The 25536-nt window shown below is 42.1% G+C and overlaps 1 protein-coding gene across 7 annotated transcripts in view; it reads left to right on the top strand.

Annotated features, from left to right (window-relative positions):
• DOCK10 (dedicator of cytokinesis 10) overlaps window positions 1–25536 on the top strand; it is a 140453-nt gene that overhangs the window by 865 nt on the left and 114052 nt on the right. For 5 of the 7 annotated variants that reach the window (XM_088060792.1, XM_088060794.1, XM_088060793.1 and 2 more), the window contains exon 1: window positions 18400–18564. The exons of the other annotated variants lie outside the window; for them this stretch is intronic. In XM_088060792.1, the coding sequence (XP_087916918.1) occupies window positions 18400–18564 (165 nt within the window). Of the gene's footprint in view, window positions 1–18399; window positions 18565–25536 lie in introns of those variants that run through there. 7 annotated transcript variants of the gene reach the window in all.

The following is a 25536-nucleotide window of genomic DNA, read 5'->3' as shown; positions in this document are numbered from 1 at the left end:
TGCCTTTATCCCTGTTTTTGTTGATAAGAAAAACAAAACACGAGGAGCTAACTGCACAAGTTCATTCAATAAATCTACAGTAAAAGCTGTAGAATGATTGCCTCCAAGTTTATCCCCCTCACAGGCTGTCCTGCCCCATATGGATGAATAATTTGCCTGGCTTCATAGTCTCCCCTACTCCTCTCATCTCTGACATGGGCAAATTTTTCCCTCTCTTGTAAAATGTAAGAAAACTGAAGGCTGCCTGTCCTTTGCATTCTTGTTTGGTGTAAATTACTTCTGTTCAATTTGTCCCTTTTGGACAGAGCACAGACTCCATGTAGCAGTGTAATAGGAGGGTACTGAGCTCATTAGTGTTAAATGGTGATGTGTGTCACTGAAGCCTTCCAAAGTTGGGAAGGCTTTTTCTAACTTTTTTTTTTTTTTTTTTAATTTCCCAGCTCTTCCTACCCCTCCTCCATATTTTAGTTTGGGTGCTCAAGGCAGTAGTCTATTATTTTTTCTCCTTCATGTCAGTGATAGATAATCACAACATAAATGCATTGCTCAAATATGTGTTTTTTTTAGATTACTTGTCATTTGTGGTACTAGTTTTTCTTCATGGTACAAACAGGAAGAGGTCATTGTTGCATTTTTGTTCTTAAATTTTACACAGGAGGAGTTCCCTTGGAGCACTGGGGGTAGGTGGTGCTGCCCAGCCTCTCCTTCCCAGCTTTATTCTGGGGATCAACATCCAGCCTCTTTACTTGGGTACTGTAAAGTTACTTTTCAGCTGGAACCCAAATACTGCATGTTTTGGAACACAGTGTAACGTTTTGAGATGAAAAAGTAAAAGTACATCAGATAGGGAAATATGGATATGTTTGTGACCTGTGTGGGTTCATACTGTGCAGACAGCAGTGTGAACTGCAGCTACTGTCACTGGGAACCCAGGAAAATGTGGGAAATGGAGATGGATACCTCCCTGCAACGAGAGTCTTCTGCTGCCTCTGTGAAACAAGGTTTTATCTCTGCAGACTCAAAGAAGAAAAAAAGGAAGCCTCAAAAGTTGAAATATACATTGTATTACATTTAAATTACTAATGCACATATTAATAAATAACAATTAACTTACTGCTAGACTTTCTTCTCCTATTGCTGTTGTGCAGTTGTATAATTCTCTTTGTATAGAAGCTTAGTATGCTGTCAGCATTGCAGTGATTTTTAAATTGCACTGCAGTTCCCTGCTTTTTCCTTCATGGAGTGTGGAGGAAGTGGAGGGCAATTCTGTCACTGAGTCTGAAAAGGGCTGTTCAGGTAGAAGAATAATGCTGGCTGACTTAAAAAAAACCATGATCCTAGGTTACTTTGACATGTTGACCTAAATTAAATGATGTAGATATAATGAAATTTAATGAATGCAATCGAATTGGATATGATAGAGGGGAAAAAAGGTTTCATTTTTTTATGTGTTACTGTTTATCAAGAGTAATAAAGAAATATTCTCTCTGAAAGTAGAGTGACTAGGAATGTCTAGAATAGCAAAAGGAAAATCTATTATCTTTGGATTTTAATTTTTAAACTGTCATTGTCTAAATGTATTGCTTTTCCATGCTAGATGTACCTGCTTTGGTAACCATGTTTAGGTTGATAATTTTGAGGAATGTACTTCTAATTTGTAGGCAAGAATGAAATTCTGGACTCTGAAGTGTCTGGTAACACATGGCTCTGCTTTTCTAGGGCTGAGTTAAAAGTTCCCTGCATGGGGAGCACAGTGGCTCTGCAGACAAGGCCTAGAAGGATCTTTTATCCAAAAGCTGCCTGGAACATTTCACTTAAGGGTTAATGTGCCTATCTTTTGATACAAATTCCTCAGTGATCTTTATTCTGGATTGGGGTTTTTTTCGTGGTTTAGGGGCAGAGGTTGACATGGTTTGAAGAAAATGTATTTTTAAAGTGTGAGAAGATTCTCCTGTGGTCTGAGCTTTTGCCAGGCTCTGGGACAGAACAAGTGCATGGCAGAGGGGCATGAGGAGAGAGAGGGGGAAAACTGCTGTGCTACCCTCTGGCCACAGTCGTGTGTAATGAAGCCTTTAACTACTTTTTCCATATTTTTCTTTTGCTGTGAGGTGCTCGTTGCATCTTCCTCCTTCCCCACACTCTACTTCCTGCCTTCTTTCCCTCTCAGTCCAGCTCTGGCAGCCCTGGGGGGAGTCTGAGCCAAAAAGTCAACAGAATAGAGGAAGGGAAGGCTGCCACTACCCAGTGTGTATACTGTGCAAAATGTATGTGTTTCTGGTAGGGCAGGATGCCAGTCCTCCACATCCCCCTTCTGTCCCCTTTGGAAGCAAGCACAGCACTCCTTTCCGTGCTCTGGGTAGGTGCAGGAGAAAGGATTCAGAGCTTGTTGAGTCTTTGAGTGAAAGTGGTGGGCTGGAGTCAGCCTGGGGGCTATTGATTGGACTGTGTTTAGATAACAAGTCATCTTTGGAGCCTGCCCCGTGAAAGAACTTTCTCCACTGCTGTGCAAGTACCATGGCACGGGCCAGGCTTGATGTCTTTTGTTAGGAATGCCTCTGTTGCATTTCACAGGCCATAAATAACTTGTGGTATTTGTAGCAATCTCAGTCTCTCTTTGAAGATACAAGTGTACAGCTTTTTTCCTGGCTTCTCTTTTCTCCTTTTTTTTTTTTTTTTTTGTTACTTAGCCTCAAGTGGTCTCAAGTCTCAAAAGTGGCTCAGGGGCCTAAATTTGGCCATCCTTGCGACAGAACTGTTTTGTGGCTTTGAACTTTTAAGCTATATGGAACAAAATACATGCAAGATTGCTATACTGAATGATGGCGTGTTGACAGGGAGAGACCTTGGGAAAACAAGACCTGAGTCACACCTCTGATTCTGTGTGCAGAGAGAAAAGGAGTGATGAGTAAGTATTAAAACCAGTAATGAGCAGACTTTGATATTTATTCTAGAATATCATGTGGTGTGTGAATACCTTTTCTATTCACATATTTGCAATGCATAGTAAAATATGTGCTGAGCCATCATGTTTCTGTTGTCAGTACATAGGCACACATTTTCCCCTTCAATTCATGGGTAGCAGGTGGACTTCCAGCAGTGGATAGAGAGCAATTACAGAAGCAATGCAGACATTAAATACCATGCACAGCTCTCCTCTGAAAGCAAGTTACTAAAAAGCATCTGCCTGTTCCAAAGCTGCATCTCACTTTAGGCAACAGTTGCCTTTTACATGAGTAACAGTTGTTTTTTCCTTTGAGCTCTGTGATTGCACAGTGCCTCTGTTCTGCTGACACCCTTTCATTAAACAGCTAAAATAGCAAACACTGATGGAAACGAAGTCGTACAACATTAAGTAGAGTTGAATTATACTGGTTTCTTTAGTGCTGCATTAATTTATTCTCATAGCTTCCCCTGAATCAATGAAAACTGTTTTGGAGGTTTTTTAAGAAAACCTACAAAACAGAAGTTTGGCTTTCCTGGTCAAATAATAACCTGTAATGTTAGGAAATCCCTGATATAAACAAAAAAAAAAAATGTAGTCAAGATAGGTGATTACTTTTCTTCAGATGTCTTTCAGAAACCTCCTGCTTCTTTTTATATTTCAAATGTATACCCAGTTGTTTCCATGAAAAGAAATGGAGCTCATGTGACACACCAAATCCATGTGTTAACTCCAATTAGTTTGGAAATGGAAGAAGATGGAATAGTAGTTTTGTGGGGGTTTATGCAGCAGTGATAGTTCCAGCTGCCTGGAGATGTTGGCAATGAAATGTTTTTTGCCTTCTATGTATTCTTTCTACAGAAAGGGTGAGAAGAAAACTGTTTGCAGAGAGCTTTCACGTGAATGTTACAAGTTACTTGTGTTGCAATAAGGATGAGCAGTAGTAGAGTGGGACACAATATTTTACTTATCTTAATAAGTAAAATATTTGTCTCCTTTTTTTTCTTAGAGTTTTTCTTACAATAAGAATCCTTCAAAACCACTAGCTGTGGCCTGTATGTTGCAGTTAAATATTATCTTTCTCTCATTTCTTCATTCTCACATCTGCCCACTCCCTGCTTTGCTGCCCTCACCCCTTCCAGTCCTGGATCCTTGTTGTGCTTTGTGTCCCTCTCCCACTTGTCTCGGAGCCTCTGTTAATGCCTCTCTGTGCAGGGAACAGTGTGTCAGTTGTGTCAGGAACCCTATCTTTGCCTGCCATCCATGCCACACTAAAACCCACTTCTTCCAGGAATGCTCCTTGCCAGTCCTGCCAGTAGATATCTCTGTGCAGCTGCCCCGGGTTGCTCTGCCCAGCCGTGCCTCTGAACCTCAAACTGGCAGTGGAAAGCCTTTGGCTTTGGTAATAGGCCCCTCTTCTGGCTTTAGTGAGAGGTTCTGCATTGAAAACATGGGTTTGTATTGATAGTTGCTATTTGAATGACTGTTCACCAGGTAAAATATAATTCAAATAATACTGAGTGACTTTTCTTGAAAGACAAATTTTTCCTATGTCTGTTTCCTTAAAGGAAGCAGTGGTTCCTTGTTCAGTGTAGTGCAGAAGACAACTCCAATTTGTGATGTGTGAATATATCAGTGGATTTATATGTATTTTGAAATTGACTCAAGTAAATAGAGCTAAAATCAGTTTCCTTGGAATAATGTGGCATGCCTGGTTTGGGGGGTTTTAAAACGAGAACTTTGCATTTAAATTCCATGATGATGGCTACTGAGATGTGCTGGAATAAGGTATAAGGGCTATTCTGCTTGGTCTTTGTGCCCCAAGGCTTCTGGGTTTCTGTTGTCTACCAGTGTTTCCCAGTGTGTATTTCAGAAGATCCTCATTCCTAATCCTAAAGGATCTGTCAGGGATTCAGATAAGAAATTTGAGTTTCTTTATTTTGGGGGAAGATTTTATGTGATCAAGAATAGGAGTCTGCAAATGACTTATAATTAGAGCTTGAGAACTGAGATGTGGAAGCTCTGTGATGCACAATGAGGGGCTGCTGCTCAGTCTGTGGCTGGGTCTGTCCTCACCCCAGCAGCCCGTCCCGAACCCACCTTGCATAGCTTGCAATGCAGCTGGTTGTTGTCAACATCTATGAGGTAAAAAAGATAATGTGACAGAGTTGTCTGACTTTTTTTGCCCGTGTCAGAGCTCCAGACATGCCCCAGAGCCAGTGTGCCAAACACATCCTGCTATCGTTAGCTAACAAGGATAATTTAACAAATACATTTTTCTGTCATAAGGGTGTGAAAAGAAACGAAAATTGAGCCATGACTAAGGAATAATACACTCTAGTTGCTATTATCATGGGCTCAGCTTAGCAGATTTTTTAGCTTTTTTGTGTCTGTCTGTAAGATAACAGGAATAAAAGCCAGCAAAGTGCAGTGCTGATGGTATGACTGTTTTTAGACAGTTTGGCAGGAAATGCTGTTTCCTGTTCTGTTTGATGTTCTCTTGACTTTCTCATAAATATTAACCCATCTGGGGCTTCAAAATTTGTTGTTACGGTGGGATAGACAATGTCAGTGGCAGCCAATTTTAAATCTAGTTGTTCCTTTAAGTAGATTGAACAGGTTAAAAAATACAGAATTATGCTGTAATTCTTTTGACTGCAGTGTAACATCTTCAGATTTCTGTCTGCATAGTCAAGTTGGAAAGTGGGATTATATTTGCCTTTAAAGTATGAGCTCACATTTGTGTGGCTTGCTCTTCTGGATCAGATTAGAGCTTCCAGAAGTCCTGTGTCATAGGCAGATGCCAGATTCCTCAGCACTCCAAAGTCAAGTAATAGTAGTGCCATTTGATCTTCCCAGATCACCAGATTAATTTATATTTGGAATAGGATGATAGATCCATCTTCTCCATTACTTTCTTGAGAGGAATTGTGTCCTTGTCTCTTGAGACTCCAAGCAAGTGCTGTCCACTGGTGTCAAGGTCCCTTCCAACCAAGCTCCTGTGTGACAGAGGTGAACCTCTTAACCTTTCACTCTGCCTGTTCCTCCTGGCTGGCAGTGGTGTGAACACTGGTTCAGCAGGATGTCTTGCTGAGGGTAGTGCCTCCTATCAGGGTACTTTTGGGGCTGGCTTTTAAGCTTGTGGTTGTTTCCAAATCAGATGGTGATAGATGAGATTTGAAAGACAGAGGGTGCTGCTTCGCAGAGAGCTGAGATCTGCAGACACATTTGTGCTGGGTGGAGGACATCTCTAGGTGTCTCCCTGGAAATGCAGTAGCTTCCATTCCTGGAGTGTGTGTGAGTGCCAGTGACACTGCAGTGCCCCAGCAGTCTCCTCAGTAAATTGCCAGCCTCATCTTTAGTGAAGAGCAGTCGTGTTGAATTTAGTGTTACTACATCAGGAGTGAAGCACTGATTCTGAGAGTGAGTAATTGTAACCAAGTCTGCCCTTATGCCTGACAGTGTTTGGTATTTAGCTGTAACTGCTCCTAATTTGCTCAGCTGCTTGAAAAAAGCATAAATGACATTGAGGTGAGAGCTCTTCTGTTGGCTGCAACTCTGTGTTACCATGAAATAATTGTAAGATTACACAGAAAGTGATAAATGATTGTTAACTTTAATTAGAGCGCTAATTATATATTGGAGTGAATTTCAGCAGAAATGAACAATTGCTATCTCTGCATTTAAATTGCCATCTGAATTGTAAGAGAAAGTTGAGAATATTTTCCCTTGGTATGAAAAAGGGGTGTGTTTAAAGGGAATCTGCATGTACCATCATATTTTCACTTGGATATAGATGTTCTAATGAAAGCTTTGGCAGCATAGACAGCCAGATTGTTGGCTTCATTAAAAAATGACTATAAACAATCTTTTGGATTAAAGTTCTCATGTGTACTCTGTAAAATTTAAATAATTTACTTATGCATTTGCACTTTTTCTACTGGAACTATTTAGGAACATAACCCTGTTGAATGGCCAGCTGTCAGCAGAAGACTGAGGGGGTGGTCTGGGAAGTTGGACATCTATTTAAAAACCTAATTGCATGTTGCTCACAGCTTGATGCCCTGAAGTAAATCAATACCTTTGTGAGTGTAAATAATTGTGATTTCTTGAAAAATGCTATCTGGCTGATCTTCATTTCCTGCTTGATTGAGAAGTCCTAAAAGACTAAAAACATAAGAGGTCAACATTTGGGTACTACGTAAAATTACTAGGAACCTTTGGAAGTTCATTTGAAATGTGTCATAATAATCTAGACAATGATATCACTTCTGTTATATACTAGGTAGTTCTTTTTTTTTTTTTTTTATGTCCTAACATGATTCTGTAAAAACAGGATATTTTCATAACTATCAGTTAATTTTACAATGAGTCAATAGCACAGGCTATTAGGACTTTAATAATAAAAATAAATTACTTGTAACTAGACATTTCAGTCAGTGAGAATGAAAGCTCTTTGCACATATGTGTACTTAGCTCATAGTTTCTACTCATATTTTAATCTCCCTTGGAGTTCAGTATTAGTCTTTCAAAACACACATGTTACTAATCAAAATATTATTCTTCTAAGGATTTCTTCCTGAAATACCAACCAGAAGACATATGTTTATAGAGACTGTGTTAGAACTTAACAAATACAGGCCAAACAACTTATAATTGGCCTGGCTTTGCTTATTTTGTATTTTGTTGAATCAACAGCCTTGTGGATGTGAATGTTAATGGATACCAGAAACCTAAGTTTCGTTAGGTTTAGATTTTGTATGATTTTATTATCTTCTGGAGGTCAAATAAAAGAAAGGGAATGAAATCCTGACAAGAGACATTAAATGAAAGCCACATGTTGTACAGAAAAGCTGTCCAGGGGACAGTGTCACCCATTAGCTGCTACAATAGCTGTTACTTGGTTTGATATATTGTGCACATTGTTGTGCTGTGACAAAAGCCCAGCAATAATATTTCTAAAAGGGGCAGGATGCTTTTTGATTGGGTTGATGTGTTTTGTTTTGCTTTTTGGGGTGCCTTTACTTTTCCATGGTGTTAAGGGCAAAGCTGTGGGTTTCAGGCACTTCCTTGGGTGGTGTGAGGAGCTGTGTTTGAGTTGCTCCATTCTGAAAGGGTGACAACATCCCAGTGAGCATTGTGAGTCTGAGGGACCTTGTCTCTTTTCCATGCTGTTGTCTGGGTGGTCTCACTGTTCCATTCTGCAGCTTGGGCTTCTTGGCTGGTGTAAAGCAGGAGGAATGTGAGCCTCCCTGAGCTTCTAGATGTGCTAAGAAAGGAAAGGTTTTGGGGCTAATCAGCCCCCACATGGTAATCAAGAGGATAACTTCTCTTACGGTATCTGGCACTATATACACACAAATCCCTTTCCTTGTCCTGTGAAGGCTGATGTTTATGCCAGCAGGATTCTCTGTAGGTGGACTTCTCTGTAGAAATTAATATTTTTCCCTGTGTGCTTTAGCCCAAGAAGTGTCATAGTTTGGTGATACTTGACATGATCAAACTGGGAAAAGGTGCTTGGCTGGCTGCCCCTGGACCTGTCAGATTTGGGTAGGGTTTTTGGAGTAATATGTAAACAAACAAAAAAATCAAGACAGCTCTGTAATATTTATAGCCTTAAAAACTTTCAGAGTCCTAACTCTTCCTTATTTTGGATTCTTGGCACTGATAAGAAAAAAGGAATCTGAAGCCACATTATTATACTGCTAGTGGAAACAATCCATATTCTTCTTGTGGGATCTTTTCTGACCAGACACAAGGGTACATCTGCAGCTGCTGTATTTGGGGGAGTGGGCTGATGGAGGAGCAGCACCTCAACACAGTTTTTGCTGGCCCTGTATGTACAGATTTTACTTTGCATTACTTTTTTTTTTTTTTTTTTTACTTTGTCCACATTTTATGCCTAATTTTCCCTTTTGCAGCTGTAGAGGCTTATGCTCGGAAATTGAATGAGATTGTTCCTTTTGGTTCCTTGCTTCTGGCTGAACTCTTTGCATATGCCTCAAAGTGAAATTGCCTTGGAATAATAAGCAGGGATTGTACAGTTGACTTAGAGTTGAAAGAAGGCTGATTGGGAGCCTCTTTTATTAATTTCTGGGTTAGGTTAGAAACAGAGCCTTGTGTGAAGAGGAATTGTATGGCCTAAATGGCCAGTTCATCACCTGTAGCCTTTAGTTTAAGGCTTTGGCTTAGGTGGATCTTCTGCTATGGTTGTGTTTGAGGCTGTTCCGAAGAGGACACAAATTCAGGCTCTGATTTGTTAGGCTGAATAAGCCACGTTCTTACATGTTAATGAAATAACAGTTTGTAAAGAATTTCTGGAGGTTGTCAAGTCCAGCTCCCTGTTCAAAGCAGTTCCAGAGAGATAAGGTTATTCAGGACCTCATCCACTCTCCTAGGATGCCCTGTTCCTGTGTTTGACTTTTAACCCTTCATAGTTAAAAGTTTATTTTACTGTATTTAATTGAAATATGAACTATCACACGTCTCATCCCCTGCTGCTGTGTCTCTGTGGAAAGCCTCTCTTCTCTGTGTCCTATGAGAGTGTAGATTGGCAAGGTTTTCCATCAGTCTTCATTTCTTAAAGGTATTTTTCTCAGCATTTCCTCCAGCCTGTCTGTCTTGGTGATCTTGCAAAAGAACTCCATCCTCTGTGTCAGTGGACTTGTGCTGGGCATCTGAGAGCTGGGCACAGCAACCACATAATTTCCTGGGCACCTTGGCAGGTTTGCTCTGCAGCTGGTTCATTCTTGAAGGTGGCCAGGCCTGTTCATGTAGTTTCAGCGATGGCTCAGCAGGGTATTCATGTCATTACTTTTAAACACAGTAGTGCAAGTACTCCCTTTGCTAGAGGTACCTTTCATGATCTCCAGAACTACACTGAACTCTGCTTCTGCTGGTGTCATGTTGGTAGTTGATGATCAGTTTGGTATTGGCCTCTGCTTCCAGCTCTTTCTCCTCTGTTTTCAGCTGCTGATGGCCCAGCTTGCAGTAGAAATTCTTAGCTTCAAGGCATTTGATGTTTTGAATTAAAAATTTATTAAATTAGTTTGGAATGCTTTAGGCATCTAAACTCCTGGCTCCCTGGGACAGCCATTATTTTTGTGAGGGACTTTGGAAAGGGCTTTCTTGGCTTGAAAATCCAAAAGGCTTTTGTGAAGAGCATGTTCTGAGCCAGGTGGGAATTACTGCTGACCTCTATCACATACAGAGTCTTGACTCAGAGGCAGAAGGTGCTGGATATTACTTTTGTAATATTAGTTTGGCATCTGAGAGAGATGAAGGATATCAAAAGTGGGAGCCAAGAGATGAGTGACTGTACGGCTCCAGCCTGGCTTCATCTACAGGGGAAAAAATGGTGGGGTTTGGGTTCTTTTTCATTTTTCATGCAGACAAATAAAGAAACATGCTTAGCTCCCAGGTAGTCATTCTAAGTGCTGATATTATGAAGAATGGGAAACTGTGCTGGAAGGCTGTGACTGAGGTGAAGATGCCATCCCTGCCACTGAGTTCCACACATTTCTGAAAATGTTTTTACCATGTGTACATTTGCAATCAATACAGTCCTGCTTTTCTAGCTTATCTGGTGTGGCCTGGATTCAGACTTCTCCTGTGTAATCTGTGGCATTTGTGTATGAAGCCTGACCTCTTCATTTAATACCTGATTCACTCTTTCTTGGTTGTAAACCATTAGTTTTTCCTTGTTAAACAATATGGAAAACATTAAACAAAAGAATTCATTCATGTTATTTAAATTCCTCAAATGGGCTTTTTTCCTTACTCAAGTGAATTGTTTGAAAACAAAAGGAGTGTATGAGTAGATTGGAGTGTGCCAAGACATACCTTCTTTTGCAGGCTCTCTTGTGACCCAAAGAAGACATATCTGGCCCAAGAATTAGAGGCTGGAAGTGCTCTGGTTATGGAGCAGTTCTGGATTTTGTTATTGTTGTTAGCTGGGTTGTAAATACAAAGATGTCATCGGCTTGGAGTGGAGGCCAATTAGAATAAGAAATGCATTTTCTACCAAGATATCACTGTCTAAAATTCTGCTTTAGTCCAGATTTGAGTGGTCTTTTTGAAAGTAATTCCAGCCTCTCTTTGTTTGTGTTTGCTCTGTATTTCTAGCCTGTATTTGAACAGAAATACTAGTTCTGGATTATGGCAAGCTGTGGCTGCTACAGAAATACAGAATAGGTTGGACATCCTGAAGATGTGGTGTCAGCAATAAAGATTTCTGTGGCTCTTGTCCAAAGTTTGTGGATGTGGGTGAGAGGTTTTGCAGTGGTTTTTTTTGGCCTTTGATCATATTTTAGAGAAGAAGTGGTAGTTTATTAAACCATGGCACTGTTCAGGCCATTCAGCATAGAGAACATTGCTGTACAAATGACACCTCATCCAAACCCACTTCTTGCTCTCAGAACCTCGTTAGTGCCGCTGACATCTCTGTGTGTGGGGATGTTCCTGCCTGCTCTCCCCATTGCTCTGTTCTCTTTCCAAGGTTTCCAAAAGTGTCAGGGCTGGTGCCAGAGCAGCAAATGGAGATTGCAAATGCATTGGCTCTTCTGTGGGAAGAACGTCTGCCCATGTAGTTGTGTGTGTTTTGTTCTTTAAAATAGATTTGTGAAACATCTAGACAAAAGGCTTTGGAATTTATGCATTTCATGGAGATCTTGGACTGTGACAGGTAACAGACAAGTAGCACTCTGTTTCAGCTGTAAGGAGTGTCACAAAACCAACATGTCAGAGTGAAAACAGGCACTGTGGTCTTTTTTTTCCCTCTGTGCCAGTTTCATTTTTCAGACCCTCTCCCATTGGGCTAGTGAAGTGGAGGTCACTAAAAAACAGGAAACAGGATCAGCTGTTGCTAGTGCCATTTGAGGGGATGTGTGGAAGTTAAATGTGTATCTTTCTGAAAGAGGATAATAATTTGCTACAAGTTCTTTTGGGGAACCAGTGGAGTGGTGGCTGTTTTTTTCTTGTGACTGATCTGTGAAATCTTTGATTTAGAAGTGTAGGCTCAGCCAGGGTTATAACTTCTGGTGAAAACTCTTCACAGAGTTTATCTTAATACATTTTGTTTTTGTTTAACTGTGTGCCAAAGAAAAGATTCATGTTGGTAGCTCCAACTCATTCCCCACCAGTATTATGGGATAATAAAAGTTCTTTTTAAAAACAAACAAACATTTGCTTTGTAGGTTAAGTAGATATTTTCCCTGGTTTGAAGTCAAAGATTTTCTTTTCCTGTTACATGTTTAAGGAAACCACAACAATGCTCTTAGCTGCTTTTTGGAATATTCTGTGCTTGCTCCAGAAAGCCACTGAAGTGCATTGAAATAAGGAGGTTTTCATCACTGCCTATGGTTTGCAGTGCTCCGTTTTACTTGATCTAAGAATAATCCCACTGGTCTCACAGGGGCTGTAATTGTGGAAAACTACCTGTCAAAGTGAGGAAATTCTTGAAAATTAGCAGGGTGCTTCACCTAAGTTGAAAATAAGAACGTAGAAACTACTTGCACACAGACTAGAGATTTATTTCACTTTTTGTATAAAGAGAATACTCTGAGAAACCTCTTTAGAGTTTGAAGCTCCAGAGGAATTCTAGACCAGCTTCTGTCATCAGCCTGTTGGAAATCCTTACACCAGTACTAAAAAAACCTTTGTTTTCTTATTTGTCAAGTGGTTGCAATTTGTTGATGTGAGATCTAAGGGGGGGAAGCTGTATTCTGGCCGTGTACAGTGGGGTAGCAATTAAGAGTCTTCCACACGACGTCTGTGTAACACTTTGCACCAGCCATCGACGAGAATGAGCAGAGGAATATCGAGAAGAGAAAGGCAGCGCTAGCACAGGCAGTCATGGGAAGCCTGTTTCTGTGCTTATGTGACTTTTTTTTCTTTCCTCCCGTGCCTGTAGCGATTGTTCCCAGGCTGAGAGGTGAAGTCGGGAGGCAGCGGCTGTGAGTTGGTTTTTCGTGTGCTACTCCCTAGAGGGTGCCAGACACCCGCGCTGCGCAGCCCGTGCGCTCCGCAGGTGAGCGCGCTGCCTCCGTCCTGCCCCGCCAGCATCGCTCGCTGCTGCCGCCTGCCACCGGGAAAACGGGGGGCTGGACACACAAACACCTCTCACACCGTGTGCTCTCCTTCCTGGGGTTTCGCTCACTGTAACTTGTGTGTTGGGAATCGTTTGTGTTGGTCCAGGATAACTTTGTGTGAAGGAAACGATTTCAAGATGAAGATGCTGTAAATACCTGCTTTCCTGGGTCACTAGGGAGCAGCTGGTGGAAAATAAAGAATTACAAAGCCTGTGTATTCTGATTCTTAGTCATCCTCTCTGCTGTTTGAGACCTCGGTGTTTCTGATATTTGACCATTTTTGCAACAACCCTTGAAGATACAGTGCATGAATGTTTTGAAATGAGTGCAAGAGGGCATGTTATGAGTGGAAGGCACAGATGCTATTTATGGCTTGTAGCACCTGTGACTGCATATGCTTTCTTTGAAGTAAATGTGGGATCCCCATGTGTCCTTTAAAGCACTTTTTTTTTTCTCCTTCCTCAAAACATGGCAGCAGTGGTTCAGCCTAGCCTTGCACAGCCTCCTGTTGGCTTCTGGGCTGGCTGTGAAAGGTTTGGGACACAACTTTTGGAAAGAGAAGACAGGGCAGAAAGAGAAGACAGACACCATGTAGGTGGATTGTTGTAGGCCCCCAGACCTCCACTGAGAGCAGACAGAGAACAGAAGGACTATTGGAAATTCTGCCTCTGTGGCAGTGACAGATGCCACTCTAACATGGTATCCTCCACATTGCTTTAAGGCCATAGTCATAAGAAAAATGTGCGTAGAAAGACCTGAGCTTATACTCAGGTATATGTTCTTATAGCTTTTCCTCATGCATAAAATGTGCAAGGAAAAGAGGCCTTTAATGAGAGATTGTCTCATGGAGCTGCCTGCCATGATGAGCATCTCCTGCAGGACTGCACCTGTCTGATCTGGGTCTCGATGCTGATTCCTTGGAGGCTGGTTAGGATTCCCTGGTTTGTTTTGAAGTAACAGAGCATAAGAGTCTTTCAAACTAGAATGTGGTTTTTCCCCTCTGCTTTCTTTGCAAATGCACCCAAGCCTTTATGAAAACAAATACTGGAGACAAAGACCTTTGCTAAGAAAACGTGTATCAGCTCTTTTTGTTTTGAAAGGGCGAGTGATAAATATTTAAGTGTTGAGAAATGAGACATTAGCTTACCAAAATGTGAGTGATCCTCATTTGCATCAGGGCAGAGACTGTAATTTTGTTGTCATATCTTGCTTCAAATGTTTATCTGCTACTTGTATGGACTAACTTAAGGGAAGTTTTACGATAAACTGTGGGTCTCTGTGTGGAGCTGTGAGTTACAGCCTCTGGCCACTTATGTTGTTTCTGTGCTGCTGGGGAGCTGCTCATCATCTGTACATCAAATGATGTATGTGGAATGGTAACTTAAGTAACCTGTAATGGTGGTATGAGCCTTTCCATTTGTAACTGTGAGTTCTTATTGTTTGTACTGCTATGCTGTCTTTAGTTCCTGCTAGTGGCTTGAGGCTCCTGTGGGCCAGATTAAACACAGAGCTGTAAGCAGTTCCAGGGGTGTTCCTGTTCATTTTGGTGGCTCCTGTGCTCACCTGCCTCTGCTGCTTTAGGATTGTCGCACTGCAAGAGCTTCTGTGCAGCTTCTCAGTATCTATCGTGCAAAAATACCATGGAGAGGCAGGCTTGTTTTACAGATTAAAAAAAGTGGAACCAAACAAAATGGTGCATGTCATTCTGGCAGCTGAGAGGTCTCGTGGCAAAGGGAGGTTCTAACCTGCAGCCATCCTCCTTGCTTGAGAATAACACAGCCTCCTTTGGGGGTAGAAGAAGGATAAATATTGAATTTGATAAGTCATCCTTTCACTTAAAGGATCTTCTCCAACACTTGTCTTTCTGCCTTCCTCTTTAAAGCCCTCAGCTGAATATTAAAATACCAATAGGTTGTATCCTGTTTATTATGATCACAGGAATTCAAATCCCACAAAGAGAAAGGAAAATTAATGGAATAAAGTAAGCTGTGGGAAGGAAAACAGCTTTTAATGTGGCATGCTAATGAGGTATGAAATAGGCATGTAAGAAAATGTTTGGTAGCATCTTTAGAAAGTCTTGCAACCTGCAGAAACACAAATACAGGAATATTTAGAAGAGAAATAAGCCAGTGCTTGGAGGAGAAGGAGTTTAGTGTCTGCTACAGACTTGGAGTGAGAGAGAGTTTGCCTCTTCAGGCCCTGGCTGCCCTTTTGCAGAGCTGGCATCTCTTTCATGTGGAAGCTGAGGCCGGAATAGCTGTAAGCTCGAGGATACAGATGCCTTTGAACTCTGCTTTCTTATCATGGACTTTATAAGACATGGCAAGTGTGACCCATTTCTGTTCCTGCTTAGCTCTGCAGCTACACAGACCCAGCCCTTAGAGCTGCTGAGGACTGGGTCACTGAACTTCTCTGGATTTAAACAATTGTCTTGCCTATCCAATTTTTTTTTTCCTTTTCTTCACTGATTTGCCTTTAGTGGTCTCCTTCCCAGCCTGTCCCCATAAACCACCATGCTGGTGTTACATGTCTATACAGCACAGCAAAAACGAGTGGGGGACAAGGATGGAGTGAGAGTGGGCAGTGGAAGGCTTCCAGTGTGCATATTCCTTAGCCCAGCATTGCTGCCAAAGTCTTCGCAATGGGGAGTTAAGGAGTTGCTTGCACAAAGGAGTATTTTGCCTCCCAGGGGGTTTCACTGAATTTTGTTTCTAGATTAAAGTGCCAATTAACACAAAATAGTGCTGAATGCTTCACTGTAAGAGTAACTAACACTGTTGATAACTGGTGTATAAACATAATGTCTGCTAATGAGATCTCTACCTTTGTAAAACAAAGCTGTTGATACTCTGTGTGTGTCCAGGCATTTTTAGTGGGCTGGGAGGTTTCCTTTCCAATGACAGCTCATGCCTCTGTGAGATTTCCTTAAAACGGAAGGGATTTTTTTTAGCTCCTCAGTGGTTTCTTTTCCCCTGTGCATTAGCTGTTTTTCAGTTTTTGAATTTTGATCAAGAGCTGGAGGCTACTTTTAGCTGGCTTTGGCTTGTTTAGTTTACTTGCTTTCAGAGTGTCATTTTTCTCTCTGAAGAGCTGAAATGCCAAGATTGTGTCATTTCTACTTGTATCTAATAATAGCTTAATCCACAAATAATTGTAATGAAGTTACTAATGCTGCTGGCAGAGAATAGTGTGATCCAAAGGCCCCTGAAATGAATGGGATTCCTCAGTGAGAACAGAGTGAAGCTTTGGGTCGAGCCCTAGGGTGCCGCTCCATACACACGTGCACTCACGTGTGCGACAGCGTTGGGCTGCGCTCTGGAAAACAAATTTCAAAAAACTGCTGCCAACTCTCACAGCTGAGCACTGGTGAGTGAAGGAGGATGCTGTACAGACAGGGGATGTGTTAGCAGCCCCCGAGGTAGCAGAGCAGTTGCCATAACAGCCAGCAGCAGATGTTACCCAGGACCGTATCGCTGCTGCTGGAGTTAGAGTAGGAATGGAGTCTCCCAGCTGCCAAGCACATCGTTTGTGTGGCCAAGGTGTCAACTGCAGCTCAGGAATAGGCAGGGAGCTGATGAAAACATCAGCAACAGCAGCAGCAGCAGGATTGCTGGTTTGGTGCAGGAATTACTCAGCTGTGCCCTTGTAATCCCATAAGGAAAGTCAGAGTAACAAGCATGATAGGAGCCCCCTCTGCAGGGTTTGCTGCTGGGGAGGCAGGGACATCTCACCAGGGTGTGAAGGGTGTGCCTGGGGGGATCTGGGGGGGAAGAGCTGGGTGGCTGCATTGGCAGGGCTGGGGGTCAGCTTGTGCAGTGCCTGCCAGTGCTGCTGACTGCTTTCCACATGCCCTTAAAGCTGTTTGCTCTGAAGAAGTAAAGGCAAGAAATAACGGTGATGAGTTTGTTGCTATTAAAGGACAGATCTAAAGGATTTACCTTTTCTGGGAAGTGCTTTAATTAGAGTTATGATGTCTTTTGCCAGATTGCTGAGCAATTAAATTCTACTTAAGCCCAGAAAAAGTACTTCCATGAAAAGTTTTCAGTGCAGTTCCTGGCTGAGATTGTGAAGAGGATATTATTTACAAATATCTCACCAACAGACATTACATTACAGAGTTGACTATGCTCCTGTGGGAATTGATGACAAAACTTTCATGGCCTTCATTAGAAACTAAAACCTTTTGATGCAAGGTAAATATGGTTTTGGGTGCACATATAATAAAGTTAAACATATTAGCTTAAAAGCAGCTGCTCTGGAAACCCTACTGGAAATTCTTAGTTTTCCTAATGTGTAGGAGAAATCCATTTTCTGTAGGTATTTTTAGTGCTAACTTCCTCTCCTGTGCTATTATCTTACACACTCTCCCATTAGTGCTTGCTGTGTTTCCAGGTCAGCCATGTGATTGCCGAGCATCCCTGACTGGCCAGGCAGCAGCCAGAGAGGCAAGCTGTTCGTGCTGGCTGCCAGCAGCAGCTTCTCCCAGCACGGACCCACTGACAGCACACAGCACCCCTCTCCTCTCGCCCTTCTGGGACGGTCAGCACTGTGTGCTTCAGAGCGAGACCCTGCTCCTGTGTAGGTGTAAAGATGTTTCTCTGTGAAGGCAGAAGGTTGTGTGTAGGAACACAAAACAGCCCCACTGTTGAGAGGCGTTTTGGAGCTACTGCTTCACCTTGAGCCACGGTTGTTTTAGCATGAGCTGGAGGAAGCACACGGATTTCTGCCTTTTTGCCACTTGTTACGTTTACAACTCAAATGAACTTGCTGTGCTTCAGAAAATTGCAAGAAGTGGTGAAAGCATTGTAGCCCAAATCCCTCTGTGAGTTTTTTTTTTGTGTGTGTGTGGTAAAAAACCCTGAGGCAAAGTGTTTTAAACCCAGCAGTGCTGATAATGAGAGTTAATAACTTTCCAGATATTGGCTTTTTTTGCTACGTGCGACTTTTTAAAAAAGGTATTTAAACTGATCCAGCCAGTTGCTGTGGATGCCTCTGTGTGTGTTTAATGAACAGCTGGCTCTTTTGAACTGGGAATTTTAATACTTTCAGTTCCATGAAACTAGAATCAGAGGAGGCGGATGATTGTACAAGAGAGGGAGCGCATTTTCTCATGCGAATTCAGGAGCAGAGAGGGAGGGAGGGAGAGGAAAGCATCGTAATATTGCGTGTGTTTCTGTTTCAGAGGATCAAATCTTTCCTCTGTCTGCATCCAAGCTATTTGGTTGTGATCAGATGATCAGAGCTCAAGGAAGCGATTGGAGAGCGAGCTGGCTGCAGCTGCACTGTAGGCTGTTTTCAGGGACAAGGAGCCACTGTTTTTCAAACATAGCATAAACATAGAAGTTATTTTGTAGGCTTCAGGATGCAGATATGGGTTGTGCTGCCAGCATTGTTCTGCTCCAAGCCTTTCGTTCTGTGGTACAGAGGAACTGTCCACATATCTGCAGGCGCCGACGGCGAGAGGAGTTGTCACATGAAATTCTGCCGCTGGATAGTGATGATGAAATGAGCAGACCCAGGACTCTCATCATTATGGTATGGTATACTTTAATCAAGAGAGAGGTGACAGAATTATTACTACAGATGTTATGTGATTATTTTTTTCCTTTGACTATATATTCGTAGAGAAAAAGCATTGACAGGCAGTTTGTCAGTTCAGTTAGTTTGCTGGTAGATTTGCTTTATCTATAATGTTACTTTATAGGTGAAGCTGTAAGCTGCACATAATCTCTGTGTAAAGTAAGTGTTCTGTTATTTAATTGTTGGTGGGTTTTGTTTGTGAGATAGGCAGCACTGGAGCCGGTAGTGTGGTTATGTTTTATTTCAGACTTGGAATTCCAAACAGCAGACAGCTTATGAAATGTTTGATAAGTCTGTTCATCATAAAAACAAAAACAAACCCAAAAGCCAAGCCAAACAAAACAAAAATCTTTACTTGCACCCAGGATGCAGTTGGAATTCATATTAAGTTATATGCAAATAAACTGCCATATATCTTTGCTTCAAACAGTTTGCAGCAGTGAAATGTTTGCTGGATCATTGCTTTCCGGTTTACTGAGTTGCCTCTGCTCTTTAATGAAGGAGGGCTTGAAAGGCTCTCAGTCTTTGAGTGTCATTTTCTTCCTGAATTAAATTTTTATTTTGTGATGGGAATATAATAAGCACTATAGGTTTATTAGAAATAAGTGACAGGGTTGTGCCTGGTTATAAATCACTGTTTCAGAATGAGGAATACACTTACTGCCTAGTTACTGCTCTTCTTTGCCAAATACACATGTGGTGAGCATTTCCACAACCCTGGAGTGGTTTGCATCTGAGGTGGCAATGATTTGTTACTCTGTGGCTCTCACTTGATAAAAATATTACCAAGACACTGAAAATAGTATTTGTTTCATTTTGTCAGGACACTCATTTACACCATTTAAGTGCTAGATATTTGATGAAGTTCAAAGTGCCTCCCATGATAGTCTGATCCCACACAGGGCTGTGACTTAGTGGTAATGGGTAGCAGTAGAGAATTTAATAGCTGTCCTGAGCAGCTGTTTTGAATAGAGCATTGCTGCCCATGGAGAGGTGTGTGGTGCAGTCATGGCAACGATAGTAGCAAGGACCCAATCTCAGCAGTGCTTTATGTATCAGCTGAGGGTATTTATTATCCAGGGAGGGAGTCCCATGGTCATAAAGAGGAAGGAAATTGAGTTCATCATTGTGAATCTGATGGTAAAGCTTCTTTTTCTCTAAAAGTATCTATATCTATACAACAAACTTTTTTTCCACTTAGTTAAATAAATTACCTCAACAGCATTTAAATGAATAAATGTCTCCTTTCTGGTAGTAATTTCAAGCGTGATGAAGTGAGAAATGTCTGGAAGCACATCCGAGTATGGATCATCTGTGTAACTTGCTTCAGCCCTTGGAGGAAAAGGGTAGTCTCTGGTGTTGTGGCACCAAACACTGTGCCAGCCTTGCCAAACCCAGAAATACTCATCAGCAGCTTGAGTTGTGTTTCTTTGTGTGCTAAGTCCTGTCAGATCAGGGCTCCCAGAGCGAAGGTCCCTGGGCTCTCTGGGAGGTGAGGCTTTACCCTGCAGTGTGGAAGGAGAGATGTTCTGGTCAGGTTACCTGATGCTGCATGTGGGCTCTGAGATCCCCTCAAACACATCCCCCAGCTGCACTGACAGGGGCTTGGGTTTTCTATGTCAGTGGTGTTTGTCCTGCCAGAAGGCTGCCCTTCCCCAGGAGCTTTGTGGGATCACTTTCTCCCTCTCAGTCCCCTTGAGGAGGAGGAGTGGCCCAGCCCTGTCCTGAGGCTGGGGTAGGTGCAGGCAGGTGCTTTGGAAGAAAGCTGCCAAGCAGGGGTTGATTTTGGACACATCTTTCTTCTCAGGATGTGTATTATCACCATACTTTTGTTTTGAAGCAGTTAATTATGTAAATATCTAAATGAATTTGCCATTAAACTTTGCAGCTAGGCTTAGGAATGATGTGGAGACCTGGCAAGCTAAGAAAAAAGTGGTGCTTCAGAGCACTTTGTGGCGGAATGGATGGTCCTGTTTCCACCTGAATTCATGTTACTTGAAAGAACAGCACGATAAAGAGAGCTGGAGGCTACTGGGCCATGATAAAATATGTTACAGTCCTAACAAATTAGTTTTTCCCCTGGGTCTGCTGTAGATCCTTGAGGATTATACAGTGGAGGCAACTATGTAGATGAGTAAAAGAGTGTTTGGTTCCCAGTGCCATTATGCACATTGTGCAGATGCCAGGAGCTAAACTGATCCAAATGAGATGGCAAGTGCTTATGTCTGAGGGCAGTGAGTAATTGGAGAGCCCAAGAAGGAAGAAATCTCAAAATGCAGAATACCAGAAGTACACTGATGGGCCTGGGTGTGATCATTTGGCTCCTGCCAGCTGAAGATCTGGCATTTTGTCTCTTCATGCCTTCAGATGAAATGGTTTTCCTCTCTGTAACTTGTGTGCCACTGCCTATATGTGCCCTGAAAGTGTGAGCCTCTGGTATTGATTACAGGAGACAAGCCTTCTGTTTGAACAGTCACCAGGCTCTGCTCTTTGTTCTTGCAAGTTTGTGTGAAGCAAAAGTAACATCTTGGTGTTGCCTTGATAGGGAAAACAACCCTGAATCAGAGAACACCAGTCTACCCTAAAATGCTTCAGGTAAGTAAACAGCTCTAGGGATGTGCCCCATTTTCCTTAGGGATGTGCCCCATTTTCCTTTGTTAGTCTCTGAGGAGGAACATCCTGGTAGGATATTCTTCTAGAAATTGTTTTTGCCAGTGGCACTCCAAACAGGAGATTCTGTGGGCGGGCTCTGTGAGAAAAGAAAGGAAGAAGTCCCAAGCACAGCCTCCAGCTATTGCTTAATGGCTACCTACTAATCACTGTATGAAGTATTTAGGCATTATAGCAGGTATTTCTAACATTCTGGTCCTTGCAGAAAGTGAGGATTGATGTCTTTATTCAGAGAATTTTTTTTTCTTCAGTTTATTACTTTAGAAATCTGGTTTTACCCTTAGGCAAGACAGATAAATCATTAGTTTTAGATCTTGACTGAATCCACAGAACTGGGAGAGATGTCAAAAGAGCAAGCTTTAAATTCTCTGTCAATTTCTATTGTGTGTCATCTTCTCTTGGATGAAATCCTGGAATTTGGCAGAGACATGCAAAGTAAGTGTCCAAACAACCTCTAATATGGTGCACAGGTTGAATCAATTTATTCAGTGATAGTGATTTAATAGACCTTTGTTTTCTGTACCTTTAAGAGCATGTCTGCAAGAACTGGCTTTCAAAATAAGTCTATGAGATGGTGAGATTTGAGGTACTAAAAACCTTTCTAGTGTGAATGCAAATGGCTCTATGTGCTGTTTCCACAACAAAAAGGAGAAGAGGAAGATGCCTGAGGGAAGAAAATGAAGTACATGGGTTATGTAGAGCTGTTTGGGGTTTTAAGGGGGGCACTTACATTCAAGATGATGGTTTGCATTTGGAACTTGTGACTTGAAGTTGAGCTTTATCTAGTGGGTCATTCTTTGGGATTTTTCATGCAATTTATTACAAACTGTGGCAGCTGAGATTTGTGTGATAAGAGCAAAGCGTATTTGAGGATATGATCCTACTTTCCACCATTCCCAGCTTTCCTGCCCTTGGTAATAAACGACATAAAAGTGTAAAAATTGTTTTGCATTTTGAATAAAATAGTGTAGCTTGAGCTGACTTATTAGCTTGAACACGGCAATATTCACTTCATTAATGCTGCCCAAGCTGCTTCTCAGGCCACTTAGTTTGTAAATGTATTTTTACTCTTCTAAAAGCAGTAGAGAGAACAGAAGCATGGCTTTGAGAATTTTCCATCATCTAGAATTGACCAGAACTGTGTTCCTTAAGTTTTGTTATATGGTCTCTACTCATTTTCTACTTTTTGTTGAAATAATTTAGTCCACTCATCTCATTTGTATGCATTTCTGTCCTGAAGGTCTGTACAATATAAGTGCTATCAATGGATGGCAGCTCTAGGAACTGCTGGATCTCTGACTCATGACTTGCTGGTTTTGAATGTGGGAATGTGTCTGTGTATACTCAAATAGGGGGGAATTGCAGTGCCTTTTGGAGGCTCAACCCTGGGAACAGAAGGGTGTTCCTTTCCTGCAGTGTCTTGGAAGAGGGATTGTCTTTGCAAAGCAAGATTACCCAGAACTTGAAGTGAACAAAATAAAAAAAAAAAAAAAACCCTCAAAAATTTCATGACTTCTTAGCTTAAGTCAGAAGCTTCAATGTGTAATGCATTTTTAAGAAACGATAAGCATATGGAGCTTTATTTGACCTTAACTTCCACTTCAGCACTTGACCTCAGCAGGAACAGAAACAGGCCCATGTTTGAATAAATGAATAACATTACAGTGTAAAGAGGAGAAGTAGTGAGTGATGCACAAAATTTAGTTCTGCTTCAGAGTCATTTTGGCCACTGTTCTTGTTACCTTTGCAGCTTCTTTGTGTGCTGTGCCCAGTGCCCCTCAGACCTGTGAGTGCCTGCCAGCCCTTCCCCTGGGCACCAGGAGCAGTGTCCCTTGGAAAGATGTGGGGTTTGTTTTGGTGTTTACCTGTTCAGACAGCAGCTGTGGCTCTGTCTGAACAGGTAGAGTTTATTTTATACAGAGGGGAGAAAATGTGGGTCAGTTTTCATTCTTCAGGGTTGCAGTACCATGTAGTGTATGCATATGGTTCAAGAAAAGCTGGTGTTAAAAGTGGCCTTTTGCCACTGAGCTTCTCCATCTGACTTTGGTACTCTGAGCAATTTTTTTATATTGCTTTCACTTCTTATTAGTGTTGCAGCAATGTGTATAGTATGACAGTGTGTGAAATGTAATTATTATGAATGTGTTAACCAAATTTTTTGTGACAGCTTATGAAGAGTGTGGGCTCAAAGCAATAAAGTGATGAAAACATTCTCCTATATATGAGGAATTTTTTCTCTTTTTTCTAGGGAAAAAGGAGAGCAGTAAGCAATGCCTACCTGAAAGAGTAAGATATATATTAAAGAGGCACAATAAGTCTCTGTAAGTCTCGGTCCTTGGGAATGCTTTGGGAAGGTGATTTATGCATTTGACAGAAACCCCAATTTAGGATGTGTGTTCAAAATACTACTTGAGAGAGCAGAAAACTGACCTACAGAAAGGCAGAGAAACTTGATTAAAGCCAAGAATACAAAGAGAGAAACAAACCTGCACAAGAGAAGCAGGAAAAAAACAAGTCAGGTTTTTCAGGCTTTGACCATCTGCAGGCACAGTGCTGTGTCACAGGCACATACACAGACAGAGCTATGCACACACATGCTTCACTTGTCACAGTTTTGGCTATGATGCTCTGCAGTTCTGCTTGGCTCCAGTTATCATGGGCTTTAGCAAATGCAAGCTTGCCATATTTCCCTTCATCACTTTGGTCTTTGGATTATCATACAGAGGAAGGTAGGAGAGTCAGGAAGAAGATCCCAATGATCTGTCTAGTCTGGGATTTTGGAACTGGATGAGCTGTGGTTGTAGTAACCTGAAGCTCTGTACATGGTGTGATGTGCTCATACAGCAAGTCAGCCATGAGCACAGATTTTGCATTTGTTTGGGCCTCTCCTGTGTTTATCACAATATTAAATACTTGAATGAATTATAACAAAAAGATAAAATTAATAATAATTAAGATGCTAACATAGATTTAAATGCTAAGTGCTAGATACTGGATGAACCACCTAAAATAACCACAGTAATTGAAGTTCTGGAGACTTGATTTGAAATGCATTTCACACAGAATTTAGTAGAGGTATTTTCTTTCATGCTGTCAATAGTGTAGTGCTGGACAGAAATATAAAACACATATGTGTGTATTTGGAACCAGCAGCCTTTAGGTATAATTTCAGAGTAGCTCTCTGGGTTTTTTATGCATGTCTTGGGCTGCACAAGGAGTTCCAGACTCAAGACTTTGTTCAAATAATTTGGTCTTTTACTTCCCCCAGTGAGGTTTTGGTACTGGGATGTGCAGCTGCTGCTGGCACTGTACTGACTAGGGTGTGGGAGTGGGTTAGGTTGCTAGTTAATAGCTACAGAAATTAAGTGATGACTGATACAACCTGCTGCAGTGTCTTGGCTGAGGAGCAGGTGCTCCCATGCTCTGGTACAGGGAGCCCATCTCCATTAGGCAGGATTCACAGAATCACATCCCACTTGGAGTCTAGCAGCACTGTCACTGCCCGTAGCTCACAGGAGGCAGTCTGTGGAGCCAGAGGAGTGCAGAAATCCCCCTGGGATGCTCCATTCACGCTCCCAGCACAACGCAGGTGTTTGCACTGCCTTACCGGTGAGAGCGTTCCCGCAGGGACCCGCAGCTGGAGCACCAACCTGCGATGGGCAGAGCAGGGACAGTGGCAGCAGGGCTGGTGGCAGCAGTGGCAGCAGGGCTGGTGGCAGCAGTGGCAGCAGGGCTGGTGGCAGCAGTGGCAGCAGCACTTGAATCTGAACGTGCGCTCCCTGTCCTTGGCCCAGGCTCTGGCAGACTGGGTCTCTCTGGCTGAATCAGGGGGAGCTGCAGCTGGTTCCAGAAGAGCACAAAGGAACAGTATATTAAGCTCATGCTTTCAGAAAGTGATATTAGTGCCAGCCCTCACTGGTCTTAACTCACTGTTGGCTGCAGCCCCGAAAGCCGGGCTGGGCTTTATTTTTCCCTCTGTTGTTAATGCAGAATCCTCTGAGTAGCACTGAACTGGATTTAAATGCATATAGCTGAGTCCAGAGTCCATTTCAGGCCTTTGGCCACAAATATGGGGATATTGATTTAGCTTGGAAACAGCTGTGCCCTGTAAGAGGTATGCTGAGTGCAGAAGGGAGCCATAAAGACATCAGGGCCTTCAGAGAATGCTGGCCAACAAAAAGTACTGCCAAAGTAAAAGCTGCTGGGAGGGAGAGCTGTCAAGGCAAAGACAGTGTGTAAGAGAGGAAGAGTTAAGTG

Source organism: Pseudopodoces humilis, chromosome 11, assembly GCF_049639895.1.
Source record: "Pseudopodoces humilis isolate 2021_Gansu_Grassland_sample_001 chromosome 11, ASM4963989v1, whole genome shotgun sequence".
NCBI classification, from domain to species: domain Eukaryota; kingdom Metazoa; phylum Chordata; class Aves; order Passeriformes; family Paridae; genus Pseudopodoces; species Pseudopodoces humilis.
The sequence above is the reverse complement of the archived record's forward strand: the minus strand, read 5'-3'. Positions and strand labels throughout refer to the sequence as shown.